Source organism: Hoplias malabaricus, chromosome 1, assembly GCF_029633855.1.
Source record: "Hoplias malabaricus isolate fHopMal1 chromosome 1, fHopMal1.hap1, whole genome shotgun sequence".
In the NCBI taxonomy this organism is placed as follows: Eukaryota; Metazoa; Chordata; class Actinopteri; order Characiformes; family Erythrinidae; genus Hoplias; species Hoplias malabaricus.
The window spans coordinates 61,499,897-61,514,715 of record NC_089800.1 but is presented as its reverse complement, the minus strand read 5'-3'; the positions used below and the strand labels follow the sequence as shown (position 1 = coordinate 61,514,715).

The 14,819-nt window shown below is 40.5% G+C and overlaps 1 protein-coding gene across 2 annotated transcripts in view; it reads left to right on the top strand.

The window, feature by feature from the left end:
* numb (NUMB endocytic adaptor protein) overlaps positions 1-14,287 on the top strand; it is a 42,155-nt gene extending 27,868 nt beyond the window's left edge. The window contains exons 4-11 of one of the 2 annotated variants that reach the window (XM_066669820.1): positions 2,591-2,623; positions 7,521-7,595; positions 8,981-9,121; positions 9,583-9,787; positions 10,114-10,398; positions 11,491-11,634; positions 11,744-11,884; positions 12,030-14,287. In XM_066669820.1, the coding sequence (XP_066525917.1) occupies positions 2,591-2,623; positions 7,521-7,595; positions 8,981-9,121; positions 9,583-9,787; positions 10,114-10,398; positions 11,491-11,634; positions 11,744-11,884; positions 12,030-12,805 (1,800 nt within the window). In that variant the 3' untranslated portion in view covers positions 12,806-14,287. The remainder of the gene's footprint in view (positions 1-2,590; positions 2,624-7,520; positions 7,596-8,980; positions 9,122-9,582; positions 9,788-10,113; positions 10,399-11,490; positions 11,635-11,743; positions 11,885-12,029) is intronic. The other variant, XM_066669827.1, reaches the window with a different exon arrangement.
* The last annotated feature ends 532 nt before the right edge of the window (positions 14,288-14,819 follow it).

The window sequence follows — 14,819 nt, the reverse complement described above, 5'->3', positions numbered from 1 at the left end:
TAGTTTCTCATTGCCAGGCAGTGCAAGGCAGAGTTCTGGGCAAAGTTCACCAGGACTGCCAGAGCATGTGAGGAGTAGCTTGGCATACCAGAAGAAGAAAAAAAAAAGGAGAAGAAAAAAAAGCACACACAGATGACATCAATAACCACAAGAGTGTACATAGACTCATGGGCTTCTAAGAACCAAATGCTCATCTCCAGCAAGAAGAAATCTCATTATAGTCCTATGAGGTGTTCAAGGAACCAGTACATGTCTGTGTTGTGGAAAATTGTGTGTTGGTGTGTATATATATTTTTTCATATCTATGATATCTGGGTAGATACGATGAACTCACATTTATTAAAAATGTGGGCTGAATCTTTTATGTTAATTCCAAATGTAACTGGGAAATGACATCAGAACCAACCCAGAAAAAACACCCTGGCCATCTGGAAACTGCTAATTTTTTAAATTTAAGTTAATAGTTTATAGTTATAACATCTATGGTTCTCCATGGTTCAAGTGTCTGTTTATTCTAGAATGGACCCAAAAATACTAGCATAGGCATACTACAATAATATCAAATCTTTGTTGAAGAGATGGGTTTTATAAATGAGTTTTTACATGTCTGACCTTAGCACTCCCAGTTCTGAACTGTTGATGAAGTATTCAATTATCTCTTGCACATCTATTTAATTTATTACTTTTATATTTATTTAATATTTCCTGTTTTTTCTTCACCCCTATTCTGTTCTTTCTTACCTGGCCTTAGCTTCCTAATTCCAATTCAGTGACAACATTCCTTTTACTTTCTGGCTTAGTCCTTTCAAATTTGTACAAACGTTCCTATGATTGTGTTATTAGTATAAGTTGTCATATCTCTTTTTCCTAGCATATGTGTTTTTATATGTGTATTATACATTTTGCATTATATTTTGTATGTATTATATTTTTTAGCAGGTTGTGTTCATACTGAGCCATCAAGAGCTTCTTAAATAGCCCCTGGGCTCTGAATTTCTCTCAGCTCAACACACTTACCTAATGATTGTAGATTTTTCTCCTGTAGCTGTGTGTGTGAGTGACTCCCTGCATGACTCATACACTCACTGTCTGTGTGTACGGCTAATGGTTCTTTAACCCTTTCTCTATAATAGAGATAATATACCCTTAACCAAAGGCCTGGTGGCAGATTTTACCTGTTCAAATTGATATTATACACTAAACCAGGTAAACTGCTGTCACTGCATGTCATGGGTATGTTAAATCACCAAAGGGAAAGATGGAATAATTACACAAGAGGGTGTGCTATAGCATTGCATTCTGGCAGTGTTTTGTAGTAAATAAAAATCAGAGTATAACACAACCTCTGGTGTCTTATTGCAATTATACCACAGTTTCATCATTGATGACTATTATTGGCTTTTAATGTACAACATTAATAAGTATATTGGTTCATGTTGTGCAAAGACAAAGGGCTCCAGCAGCTGATACAAAGGGGAAAAGTAGCAGCAATGCTAAAGCAGGCAGTATTCTCCAAACAAAAATGATTGTCCAACTAAAAGGACTTTTGGACCAGAAACAAGTTTGTTCAGTTTGATGAACAAACTGCACTGTTTGCAGAACATAACTCCTAATCACAGCATGATTTATTCTTCATTAACTGGGACCAGTCTGGTTCAAGTTGCAGGCTCTAATTTAGAGTACTCTCCCTAAATGTAATTGGTCCACTGTGCAGAGGGGGCTTTTAATATCCTTTTAAATTATAATTCTGTAAGTGGGTTTAGTTTGGTTCAGTTTTGCTTAATCCTTTCATTATTTGAGGTATACTGCCAGCTTTAAAAAAGTTTTAAATTTGGAGATTAAATTATAAATTGCCTAGGCAATTATATTGTGAGCTTGTAAGCAACTGTGGTATAATGTATTACAACACAGGGATTTACAGTCTGCAGATTGGAGGATGAGTGAAGTTAGCCCTTTCCCCACTTTTTGGTTTTGTTGAATTAAATTTGGGCATAAAAGCTCAGCTTCTCTGGACTTCATCCTGTCTCTTTACTGGTGCCGGTGTTTCAGTGTGTCTATGTGTGTAATGTGGAACCAAACTGAAGAACTGAACCACAAGTGTATCTCCTGTAAGAAAAAAAAAAAAGCAATTCTTTTGACGTAACAACACAAAAGTGACTTAGAATGAGACAGTCAGTGGACATCAAGGCTTTCTCGTGGTTCCCACTGCCATCAGTAGGCATGCAACTAACATAATAATAACAGTAATTAGTATACTAATATAGTAACTGTAACAACATCAACAAAACAGCAACAGCCTGTGATATGATTAACAAGGCACAATAAATGATTATTGAAAGTGTGGCCTTGTTCACCAGCTACTGGTGTTTGATTTTCACCTTACTTCTTTGCTTTCTTTCATCCACTCATAACCATTCAAGTTCCTACAAACCTCTCCCACCCCCTTCCATACTATCTCCCCTGTATATCCCCACATGCACACTTGTGTTATCTGGACACAGGATTTTGAGTAGCACCATCTGTAACACTTTCCTGCCTTGTCCTTCCCACCCCATCCCCCAACATCCCTTTACCAAATCTTCAATTCCAGGACAGAAAGTTCTTCAAGGGCTTCTTTACAAAAGTAAGTTCTGCTGTGTGGGGATAGTGAGTGTGCATTTGTGTGTGTGTGTGTGTGTGTGTGTGTGTGTGTGTGTGTGTGTGTGTGTGTGTGTGTGTGTGTGTGTGTGTGTGTGTGTGTGTGTGTGTGTGTGTGTGTGTGTGTGTGTGTGTGTGTGTGTGTGTGTGTGTGTGTGTGTGTGTGTGTGTGTGTGTGTGTGTGTGTGTGTGTGTGTGTGTGTGTGTGTGTGTGTGTGTGTGTGTGTGTGTGTGTGTGTGTGTGTGTGTGTGTGTGTGTGTGTGTGTGTGTGTGTGTGTGTGTGTGTGTGTGTGTGTGTGTGTGTGTGTGTGTGTGTGTGTGTCTTTCCCTCTTAATTGTTCACTCTTCAATCACTGCTGGAACAACAGGAAAAAGCAGACCTCATTCTGTCTCCTTTTATATGAAGGAAGTGTCTGTGTGTGAGAGAATGAGAAAGAGGGAGTGAGAGAGATATATATATATATATAATAGAGTTGAATGGGGTACTTTTCTCCTCACACCAGTATGTGTGAACACGGTAGAATGAGGGGGTGTATTGTGAGGGGAAACAAATATTCAATTTTTAAATGTTTCTTTTATTTAATTTTTTTTACATATGCATCCAGTACATATTTTTACTTCAATTAATTAAATTTAATGTCCTTTGGCTTTGTACTTTGTATTGCAAAATATTCATTAAAGGAGACATTATAAACACCAGTCATTGGTTAAAAAAACAATTGTAAAGCTTGTTACCCTAAACTATTGGTGCATTTCAATCGCATGGTACCCAAAGCAGCTTGGTACGCTTCGACACGCCTTTCAACCCGGGTCCCTGGTGGTTTTACCACTAGCACAGCTCCCCTGTTAAATGTAGCTGGTGCGTGGCAAAACCTCTTGTGTAACGTGAACGGTTGTTTTTTTTGGTGTAGGATGAGAGAATGTTCACAGAGCAGTAGAGTTTGTTGCACATCCACTTCTTGCTGGAGTTTTTAATCTATGGAGTATTTGAACCTCTTTAAAAGACCATGGTGTAATTTTAGAAGCTGCCGTTAAGAGTCAGATAAACACCAATGTGAACGTTACTCTAAATTGGAGACTTTACTGATGGTTCCTTTGTGCTGGAGGTCTACATAAGTCTCTCTGGCCAATCAGCTCTCTGCAAGGTTTACATGTCACGTTTATTCCCCGCTTCGATCGTAGGAACAGCACCTGAACAGGTACTAAAATAGTACCAGTACCAGGGACCAGATTTGCCCAGTGGAAAAGCTGAGCTGAGCAAAGTAGGTACAATGCATTGTAAGTGCGACAGTAGTCTGTTTATGGGGAAAGTCCCACCCTTTAAAGAAAAGAGGTAGTAACACGACCAGCACGAAGAACCCTCTATTGCTGTGTATGTGCAACTACCAGAGCAAACTAAATATAATTGAGAATGGTTTTGAATCACATCATTTCAGTATTCTAGACCTGGAAATTGTCAGGTGTGTGTGTGTGAAGCAACCCCTGGTTAAGGTTTGTTCTTAGGCTTTTAATACATTCATTATTTATTTATTTATTTTTTACATAATAATAATAATGCAGAAAATTAGAGCAAAACCAACTTTTAATTCAAGTGAATTTATTCAGTGGGGGAAAATAATCCCACAATAATAAATAATTAGTTTACATGAAATCATGTGTGCCACAATTATTTGCACCACTGATGTTAATACTTTTTATACAGCCCGCTTTCACCAACAAGACAGCACTTAATCTTCTATAACATTTCACAAGATGGGAGAATACAGAAAGAGGGATCTTCGACCATTCCTCTTTACACAGTCGCTCTAAATCATCCAGAGTCCTGGGTCCTCTCCTATGCACGCTCCTATTCAACTCACCCCACAGGTTTTCAATTGGGCTGGGGTCTGGGGACTGAGATGGCCATGGGTGGAACTTGATTTGGTGTCTGGTGAACCATATTTGTGTAAATTTGGCCCCATGTTTAGGGTCATTATCTTGCTGAAAGACCCAGTGACAAGCCATCTTCAGCCTTCGGCCACCAGATTTTGATTTAAAATGTCCTGGTATTTTAAAGAGTTCATGATGCCCACCAATCCTCCCCCATACTACAACAGTGGGCATGAGGTGCTTTTCCGCATACTCATCCTTTGTGTTACGCCAGACACAGAGGGTTTGTTGCCAAAAAGCTCTGTCTTGGTCACATCTGACCAAAGCACATGGTCCCAGTTGAAGTCCTAGTACCACTTACCGGACTCCAGATATTTACATTTATGATTGTAAGTGAGCAAAGGCTTTTTCTGTGTATTCCTTCTAAACAGCTTGTTGGCATGTGGATAGCACCTGATGGTTGTAATAGAGACCTTTTGACTCCAAGATGCAATTCTCTAACAGTGAGATTTGGAGAACTTTTTACTTTTCTTACCATCCTCCTCACTGTGTGTGGTGACAAACTTGCATCCTCGTCCAGGCTTTTTTTATTATTATTATATTATTCACTTGAGTTAAAGTTTTTACTTTTTTTTTTTTTTTTGCTTCTGCAAAAAAATTATTTTAAGGCTTTCAACACATCTTAACCAGAAGTGCCAATAATTGTGGAGGGCAGTGTGTGTGATAATATATGATCATTTAAATGTGTTTTTTATAGGGTGAGTCAAAAGTTGCACGACCCCCTTTTATTTCTTTAATATGCTACATGACCACTTTCCCATTTGTAAAAACCTGCCAATATGGTGTCTTTCATAATGGCAGCCGTGTTCCAGACCTAGCCTAAAAGAGAGGCCCCCTCACCTATTGCTTGCTGGGTATTTGGATAAAAGGGTGTCCTGCGACTTTTGATTCAACCTGTACATATATCAAATTAAAACCTAAAAACTTAAAACCATAGTTTCTTAAATCTTAAATGTCTTAAATGTTTATTTAACTGATAAATGTACATGTTCAAAGTACAAAAAACATTTTATCTGACAAAATTAATTGTGGTTGTAAAATAGAAACGTAAGAATATGATGCATGCAACTCACTCAAAGTTGGGACATGTAATATCCGTTGGACAGAAACAAAGATTTGGTTTACCCAAATTTGATTTGGTAGACCTCCCTCTTTCTCACAGAGCTCAGTGTCTCAGACAGCCATGTTGGCAGCACAGGAGCAGAGATGACTTACAGGTTGCAAACAACATTCATTTGTCATTATTTTCCTTCTTTAAAATGAGAATTTCCATTCCACCTTAAGTACAGCATTTAAAGAGAAATGGCTCATTCTACCTGAGCTAAGTTGTAACTGCTGTTCCACTTCAGGTGGAATGACAAGTTCTGCAGGAGACACATAACTAATGTGCTATTTAAGGTGGAATGAATAATTCTACCTGGGTTTGCCATACAAACATATCGGGTAGGTGCAACTACACATCATAGTGCCAGCAGAGGCACTAGACCTGTGAGTGATGTTGTGCTTTCATGTGGTCATCAAGATAAAAGGAGTGGGTGTGGTCATCAAGATAAAAGGAGCATCTAATGAAGGCTTAGTCTTTGGACACTAGGATGGGTTCACCATTTTGTGCGAAACCCAGTGAGAGAATTGTCAGTCAGTTCAAAGAATTTAGGTCCTTCACAATCCACAGCTCACATCATGAATACATTCAGGGGAAATCTTGCTGCATAAAGGCCAAGGGTGGAAACTGTTTCTGAATGTGCACGATAGTCAAACCCTCAGGTGAAATTGTTAGAGAAAACATCATGCTACTGGGATGGATATAGCCACATATGTGAGTTAATATAGTTTTCCAAAGCCACAGCTCCTCTGCGTCAAGAAATGCAGCCTTAAACTGTATTATGCAAAGAGAAAGCCATATATTAATTTTGCTCAGAAATGCTGGCACATCCTCTGGGCCCAAATCATCTGAGCAATGAAAACTTGTTCTCGGCTCAGACGGGTTTATGTTTCAGTTTGTTTTTGGGAAGACTGGACATCGCGCTCTAAACACCATCCAGACTGTTAACAAAGGGAAGTGCAAACACCAGCATCTGTGATGCAATATGTGATCTGCATATATGTGAACAATATCATTGATGCAGAGGCTCATAGTGGGAGAGACAGGCTGTCGTCAAGATCTTTTCACAAGAACTCAATGTCTATTTCAGCAGGACAATGCAGCCCTTATTCTGCCTGAGTTACATAATTATGGCTTAATAGACATAGAGTACACGTCATTCACTAGCCTGCAGTCCTGATCTGTCTCCTATTGAAAATACATGGTGCATTATGAAGAGTGAGTGAATCAACAGTGACCTTGTGAGTTTGTGAGTAACATGGAAAAATTGCACTTGCAAAACAACTGTTAGGATTTTAATATTAATTTAATAATACAAAAAAAGGATGATGTGACCCAGTGGTTAAGATGCCTCTGTCCCAGATATATTTGGAGTGTGTTGCAGGCATCAGTTTCTAAATATGCTTAACAAATAGGATTAATTTTTCATTAAAATCCTTGTGTCTGTTAATTTAAATTTAACAAATTGCACATTTCATTTGTAAAGTGAAATTAAATTATGTGTAATTTAGGGACAGTATGAACTGGAAGCATATTAAATATATGGATTTTTGTTTCCCATCACTAATTTATTATTATTTTTTGTTTGTGTGGGGCACTGTCGTTTATGGTGTTGCTGTTTGTTTCATTTTCTCTCACATGGGTTACTTTACAGAACACACTGGCTCTCATTCTTCTTCTTCTTCCTAAAAAGCTTGGCGTGTTATTGATCTCTTATTTGCAGGATATGTTCGTATGTGAATGTTTAAAGAACAGCAGGGGCAAGGATAACTTACCCATATTTCTTGCAAATTATTTTATACTCTCTCTTGCTGTCTCTCTCTCGTGCTCTCTCGTTCTCTCTCTCTCTAGGCAGGGAAGAAGGCGGTCAGGGCTGTATTATGGGTATCTGCTGATGGCCTGAGGGTCGTAGATGACAAAACAAAGGTAACTAAATTCTTCCTGATAAGCCAAGTACACACCTGTATTTAGTCATCAAAAAACAGAGTTGGAAGACGAAAACACATGCTCTGGATATAGTGCGCTTTTTGGCCCTTATTCACAAAAGTTGCAAACAATTTTGATCATAAAGCATGTGCACAAGACTGTGTTGATATTCATCAATTTCATCTTTTTGCCATTGATACAATCAAATTTACATGTGAAAGTGTGTATATTACAATATAATAGTTAACAACCGGAAATTTCTGTTTTCAGTTGAATAATCAAAAATATTAGCTTCACCTATTAACAGCAGCAAAGCCTAGGGAGGTGCATTTCCTGAAGAAAATGCTGAATGATTGTGCAGCGTAAGTGGCCCCCAGATAGGGGATGCTAGGTGATTTAAAGTGTTTTCTGGACTGTGGCTATGCAATTGCTTAGGTAGAACAGTTTTTGTGGAGTGTTTGCAGATAAGGCCTGGTTGTGCTGTGAGGAGTGTCTGATGTAGTCTTTTAGCTCCCTAGTAATTTCCAATATTGATATATGAAATACATCATTTGTATGTTATGAAGATTTCCTCTAGGTATGAGTTAAAGCATTTTTTCTGCAACACAATTCACTTTAAGGGCAAACTTAGGGTGTTTTATGCAACCAGACATGGATCTCCAAATTCATGTGTCGAAAAGGTGATTTTTATTATTATTATTTAGTATTATTTTTTTAATATTTGTTCTCTTTAATTTGTAACATTGTAAAGGTTGATCAGCATGGGAAACAGTGACCTCAAATTGCAAACAGACATTATTATTATTTGTATTATCACTACTGTTGATACTTCTGCATGAATTACAGCATGTCTCATTTAATTGATATGTAAATAATGGATTTCATGCATTGAAGCTCAATTCTCAGCTTGATTCCATGATGTGCAACATTTTCCTGAATCAGAATATGAATATCTTGTCTTTCCATACAAACAAATCTGTTCTCATTTTCATGCAACTTTGATGAATAAGGGCCATTGTGCATTCTAATACACAACTGCTTTGAGTAAAAGGTACATTTACAGGCTAAATCCTTTGAGGCTCTTATTTAGGGGTTTTTTCATTTTGACTGAAACTGCAGTCTAATAGTTTTAATAGGAAACACAGACTTTTGCCCCCCCTGCTTAAAGTAAACAATCCAAGCTGTACTGTGTCTGAGCTGACACTATATTTTTAAACAATTACTTCACATGTCTGTATAAAGCCCAGAAAGGCTAGAGCTAATGTGGGTTTTCCTGCCACCTGGTGGGGATAAATTAAACTAGTTAATCTTGAAATGTATTTAAAATAATGCAAAAAAAAAAACCTGGGAACTGCATAAATATGATCTGCCTTTTAATTTATCAGGATTTGATTCTGGACCAGACAATAGAGAAGGTGTCATTCTGTGCTCCAGACCGAAACTTTGAACGAGCATTCTCCTATATCTGTAGAGATGGCACCACTCGTCGCTGGATCTGCCATTGCTTCATGGCCGTTAAAGACTCAGTGAGTGTTTCCTTTTACACTGATGGTGAAGATGAAAGAAAAAACACTATCCAGTCTAACCCAGACTTCTCATGCCTTTATTGATTGTCTAAAGCCCCCTCATCTCATTACAAGTCTTTGTCCAGTCTGAATAGTATTGATGTTCCATCTTGTATTGACTTTTGTACAGAATCTTGTTCAGCTCCTTCTGTCACTGTCCCATTTATGGAGTTGATAATGGAGTTAGTGCTGGTCTTGGAGTTGAGCTGAAGCTGGTCCTGGATTTGAGGACAGTGCTGTTGAATAGGCTGCAGTAGCCGCTGACACTCAATTCACTGTTGTGCTAACCATATTTATGTTGATCACTCTGTGTTTGCTCATATCTCAATGCAGATTGCTGCTCTGCTTGTATTAAGTTCACAGAGTGTGGGAGAAGAAACCGATCTGATCCTTGTGTGCACATTAATTCGTGTGTGTTTCAGGGCGAGCGTCTAAGCCATGCAGTGGGCTGTGCATTTGCAGCGTGTCTGGAACGGAAGCAGAAGAGAGAGAAAGAGTGTGGGGTCACGGCCACTTTTGACGCCAATCGTACAACGTTCACACGCGAAGGCTCTTTCCGTGTTACCACGGCAACAGAACAGGCTGAGCGAGAGGAGGTCATGCGGCAATTACAAGATGCCAAGAAAGGTAGGTTTGTTAGCAAGAGACTAAAATAGAAGGCTTTTTTTTAATAGAAATCCTTTAGAAAGGATTTGGAATGAGACTTCAGTGGTCAGGTAATTCAGGTCAGCAGTGCAAGAGTGTTAATAGGCTTAGTAGTTTACCTAGTCTTACATAGCAGGAGTCTACAGCATGATTGTTATTAAACTCAGAGATGCCATTTGCTTTCTCAGTAGCACACCCAGTGAAAGCACTTTAGAGTTTTTACTTTTTGAGTTTCTACTTTGCCATGTGCTGTGTTGCTTTGCTGTTCTCTGGTAAATTCAGGAGCACACGTCACCATGTGTTTGCAGATTCAGAAGCTGTCACGGGTAGCACAGTAAGCAGCACAGTGAACCCGGTTGTAGCCTCCCCTCCTTCTTCTTCTCCTCCCCTGCCTATGGGCCCTCAGGATGCCAACCCTCATGCCATTCCACGTCGCCATGCCCCTGTGGAGGCACTGGCACGTCAAGGCTCTTTCCGCGGCTTTCCTGCCCTCAGCCAGAAGACCTCACCCTTCAAGCGGCAGATGTCACTGCGGATGAACGATCTACCCTCCACCATGCAGCGCAAGTCAGACTTTCCCATCAAAAATACAGGTTAGGATTGCTGATGAGACATAAGGAACTGGGAGCCAAATTTTGTATTGCTTGATACTTGGTTGCACCTCTTCTTATAGTACTAGCAGCACCACAACTACCAAATAAGGAGTTATCCAGTCTTTTGAGATTCCTGTATGTTTTACCTCACTCTTCCCTAAACCGGCTGCACATTGTTGATGACAATGACTGTGAATTAACTATACTAATAAATGGGAGAAGGGCAGCAAGGTGGTGCAGCAGGTTGTGTCGCTGTCAGATAGCTCCAGGGACCTGGAGGTTGTGGGTTCGTGTCAAGGTTCGAGTCCTGCTCTGGGTGACTGTCTGTGAAGAGTGTGGTGTGTTCTCACTGTGTCTGCGTGGGTTTCCTCCGGGTGCTCCGGTTTCCTCCCACAGTCCAAAAACACTTTGGTAGGTGGATTGGTGACTCAGAAGTGTCTAAGAGTGTGTGTGTGTGTGGCCCTGTGAAGGACTAGTGCCCTCTCTAGGGTGTGTTCCCGCCTTGCACCCAATAATTCCAGGTAGGCTCTGGACCCACCGCAACACGGTACTGGATAAGCGGTTACAGATAATGAAAATTTGCTTTCACCCATTTTACAGGTTTACACATATATACAAATACACAGATCAACTATAACATTGTGACCACCTTGTTCTTACAATCACTGGCCACTGTTCTCTCACACCCACTGACTGTACAGGAGCACTTTGTATTTCTACAGTTACAGACTATTGTACACTTGTTGCTCTACATGCACTGTTTGTCCACATTCACCCTGTTCTTAAATGGTCAGGACCCCCACAGGACAGTCACAGAGCAGGTATGATTTGGATCCTTCTCAGTGACTCAGACATTGTGGGTTTATTGTGTGGTGTTCTGGTACGAGTGGATTAGATACAGCAGTGCTGCTGGAGTTTTTAAACAGTGTATCCAATCACTGTCCACTGCTCAATCACTTAAGTCAAGCAGCACTCATACTATCACAACGCATAGTAACCATACCTGCTGTGTGGTGGTCCTGATCACTGACAAGCAGGATGAATATGAGAGAGGGCTTATATAGTGTCTTGGCTTGCATCCTATTCCAACAGTACCAGAAGTAGAAGGTGAAGGGGACAGTATCAGTTCACTGTGTACTCAGATCACATCAACCTTCAGTGCCCCCCCAGAGGATCCATTCTCCTCAGCACCAATGCCGAAACCTGCTTCCTCTCCACAGTCCCCAGCTGCTCCAGGTTAGAACCAAAACACTTATGCAATTTGCTTGAAATCCAGTGTATCTATGAAAAAGAGATAACGTTGACTGTGTCAGTCTCTAATCTATTTTAATATCAACTGCTGTAGTGAATGGCTCCGCTCCTGCATTCCCTGCTCCTGCTGTCACTGTTGCTGCTAACCCTCCGATTTTGCCACCCCCACTTCCTGCCAGAGACACTAACCCCTGGGCCAAGACCCCTTCTGCACCCCCTGTTTCTGCAAGTACAGGTAAGTTTGCTTAGTGGCCTAGCACCCTGCACAGTGTATAAGTGTGTAATCTGTAGAGAGGGTGTTCTCATCTTTGCATATATTGAGCTGTTTCACTTTGGGCTTGTTAGTGAACTTTATTATTATGTTTAATTTGTCCTTAAAGGGAGTGACTGGTCCAGTCCTACACCTGCAGTGGTGGCTCCTCCTGCGGCAGTTGCTCCTCTCACTATTCCTGTGGCCTCTCACAAGCGCACGCCGTCCGAGGCTGACCGCTGGCTGGAGGAAGTGTCCAAATCTGTACGAGCACAGCAGCCTGGAGCCAGGACCACTACTCCTCCAAACCAGCAGCCCTTTCCTGCACCCTTGCCAGTCCCTGTGGCTCCTGCTGCTCCTGTAGCCTTTATGCCTCCTTTGCCCTCTGCTGTACCCGCTATTCCTCCACACCAGCCTGCCTTCCATGCTCAGGCCCCAGCCTCCTACCTGTCCAACGGGCTCCCCTATGGCCAGCCGAGTGTGCCTGTGGTCGGCATCACGCCTTCTCAAATGGTGGCCAACGTTTTTGGCTCCGCTACACAGACCCAGCCGGTGCCGGTGCCTGCGCCTGTTCCCCAAACACACACACTACAGCCTTCGCCTTTCTCTACTCCGCCGATGGGGCAGCTGGATGCCCGAAGTCTAGGCAGTCCATTTGCCAAACCTCCCTTGCCCCCAGCGGCAGCTACAGTGTTTCAACCCTCTAATGGTAATGCTACATTCAATGGTGGTGACAACTGGACGGCTCCCTCTTCCTCAGCTCCTCCTCTGCCAGCACAGAACCAGGCTGACGCATTCGAGGCCCAGTGGGCTGCTCTGGAGAGCCGCTCTAGGCAACGCACCACCCCATCACCCACAAACCCCTTCTCAAGCGAGCTTCAAAAGACCTTTGAAATTCAACTGTAATTTAAACACACTGTGGGGTGGGTGAGAGTGAAAAGCTGGCTCATACACATGAAGGAGGAAATGGATGGAGAATTGTGGGGAGAGACTAAAGATAGAGAGAGGAGCCCCATTTGACATTCATACGACTTTTGCCGCATATCTCTCGATCTCATCCCCTTGCTGTCTATCGGTCTGTGTCTAGTGTTAAGAGCTGAGCGTGTGTGAGAGTTATGTGCAATTCAGAAGGAGCAGAAACATCAGAGTAGGGAGAATTCAGTGACGTTCAGCTACTTTTTCCATTTTGTCTGGTGCAGCTGTGTGCATGTTTAAGATTGATGTGGATCAAGGGGCTGAAAATGCAGTTGACCTTTTAAAAAGAAGCAGCTTAATTTAGTAATGGAGCCCTGCAGCTAAACATTCTTTATTTCTCAATCCTGCCTACTCGCCCTTATCTCGCCCTACTCCATCTCACAGCGCCCCCTAACAGTGGGGATGAAGAGCTGCTCCTCCCGTCAGAAGGACACAGGCACTGAGAGAAGAACTGAGCTTCCAGATTTGAGAAGTTTTTATAAAACTTACAAATCAGAAGAAGAAACAAGAGAATGCCAAAATCTTTATTTTTATGCATTAAGTATATTTTAAATAGCTTTGGAATATAACAGAAAAGTTGTAAGTAATCTTGCCAAAGGTGCAGGCTAGCTAAAGTGGAAATGATTTTGTGTGTATACAGGAAATGAGCATATGTTATATAGATATATCTATAGAAATTAAAATATATATATATTCATTATTATACACACTGAGCTCAAGTTATAACTTGTATGTGTTGTATAAAGAAGTGAGACTGAGATTGAAGGGAGATTTTTATTTTATTTTTTTTTCTTATTGCCGTTAATCACATCCCATTTTGGATGTGCATCCCTCTGTAAATAATGAATCATTGCAACTACAATCATTGTGGACGCATTGGCGGAGTGGGAGATCAGTTCTCTCATTCTTTATCTCTGGCATTTTATTTTGTCATTTTGTACTATAGTGTGCAGTACTTTTGGTTTCCTCCACTGCCTATAAAATTGAATGTTTTTAGGGTTGGGTGGGGGTTTTAAATTTAATTTCAACACTATTGACAAGGTCCTCTCCAGCCACTTGTATTTGTTTTTTAATGAAGATATTTCTGCGTATTGCACAAGCACTATTCGAACTGATTTGGTCATTAAAGTGAGGAAGATCAGTTTGCTGAACTGGTGAGCCGTGATGCTACCAGACCACTGAGGTGACGGAACCTGTGGTTTTAAACTGTTTGCAGTGAGGGGTCATCAAGTTGTTATTGCAATGTTTGTTTGGTTTTTTTTGTTTTTTTTTAAATCAAACCTGTGGGAGAGGAGATTCTTTAAGTTGTTTGTTTTATTTCTCATCATTTTGTAAGTATTTCATTATTTTATTCCACTTCTTTCCAGAAAAAAACTAGATTTAAAAGATTTAAATAAAATGATGGTGGTGGTGGACAACACATTTTGTGTGGTGTGATTGTTTGAAGCTTTTCAACACATTTATATTGTCTTACTGGGTAAACCTGATGAGACCTAATAAATATGAGCTGACTACAGTACTGCTGTGTAAACTGATTAAAACAAACGGTGAGATACTTTTTTTTATTATCATTTAGAAGTAATCATTCTGAGGATTTTATGTAGAAAGGCCCACTGCAGAAAAATCTAGGAACTTCATAGTGGTGATGAATGGAACAAGGTATTGCAATGTCTGAAACACAAAGCCATTTAATTTAGAAATATCCAGTGAAACCTACACGTGTATGCAATTTTTACATTTGTGGAAATGGTAAGACACTTACTGTCTAACAACACTTTACATGTACCTCTCTGTCAGAAACGGAATAAAAAATATATGCCAATATTTTATTGTAAAACACTTTTCAGGTATCAAACTGTAAACATTCTTGTGTACTAACTTGCATTGAGGCTTAGGGTGACCAGTTATCTGAAATAGAGCAGTTATCATCAAATCCTGAATTACT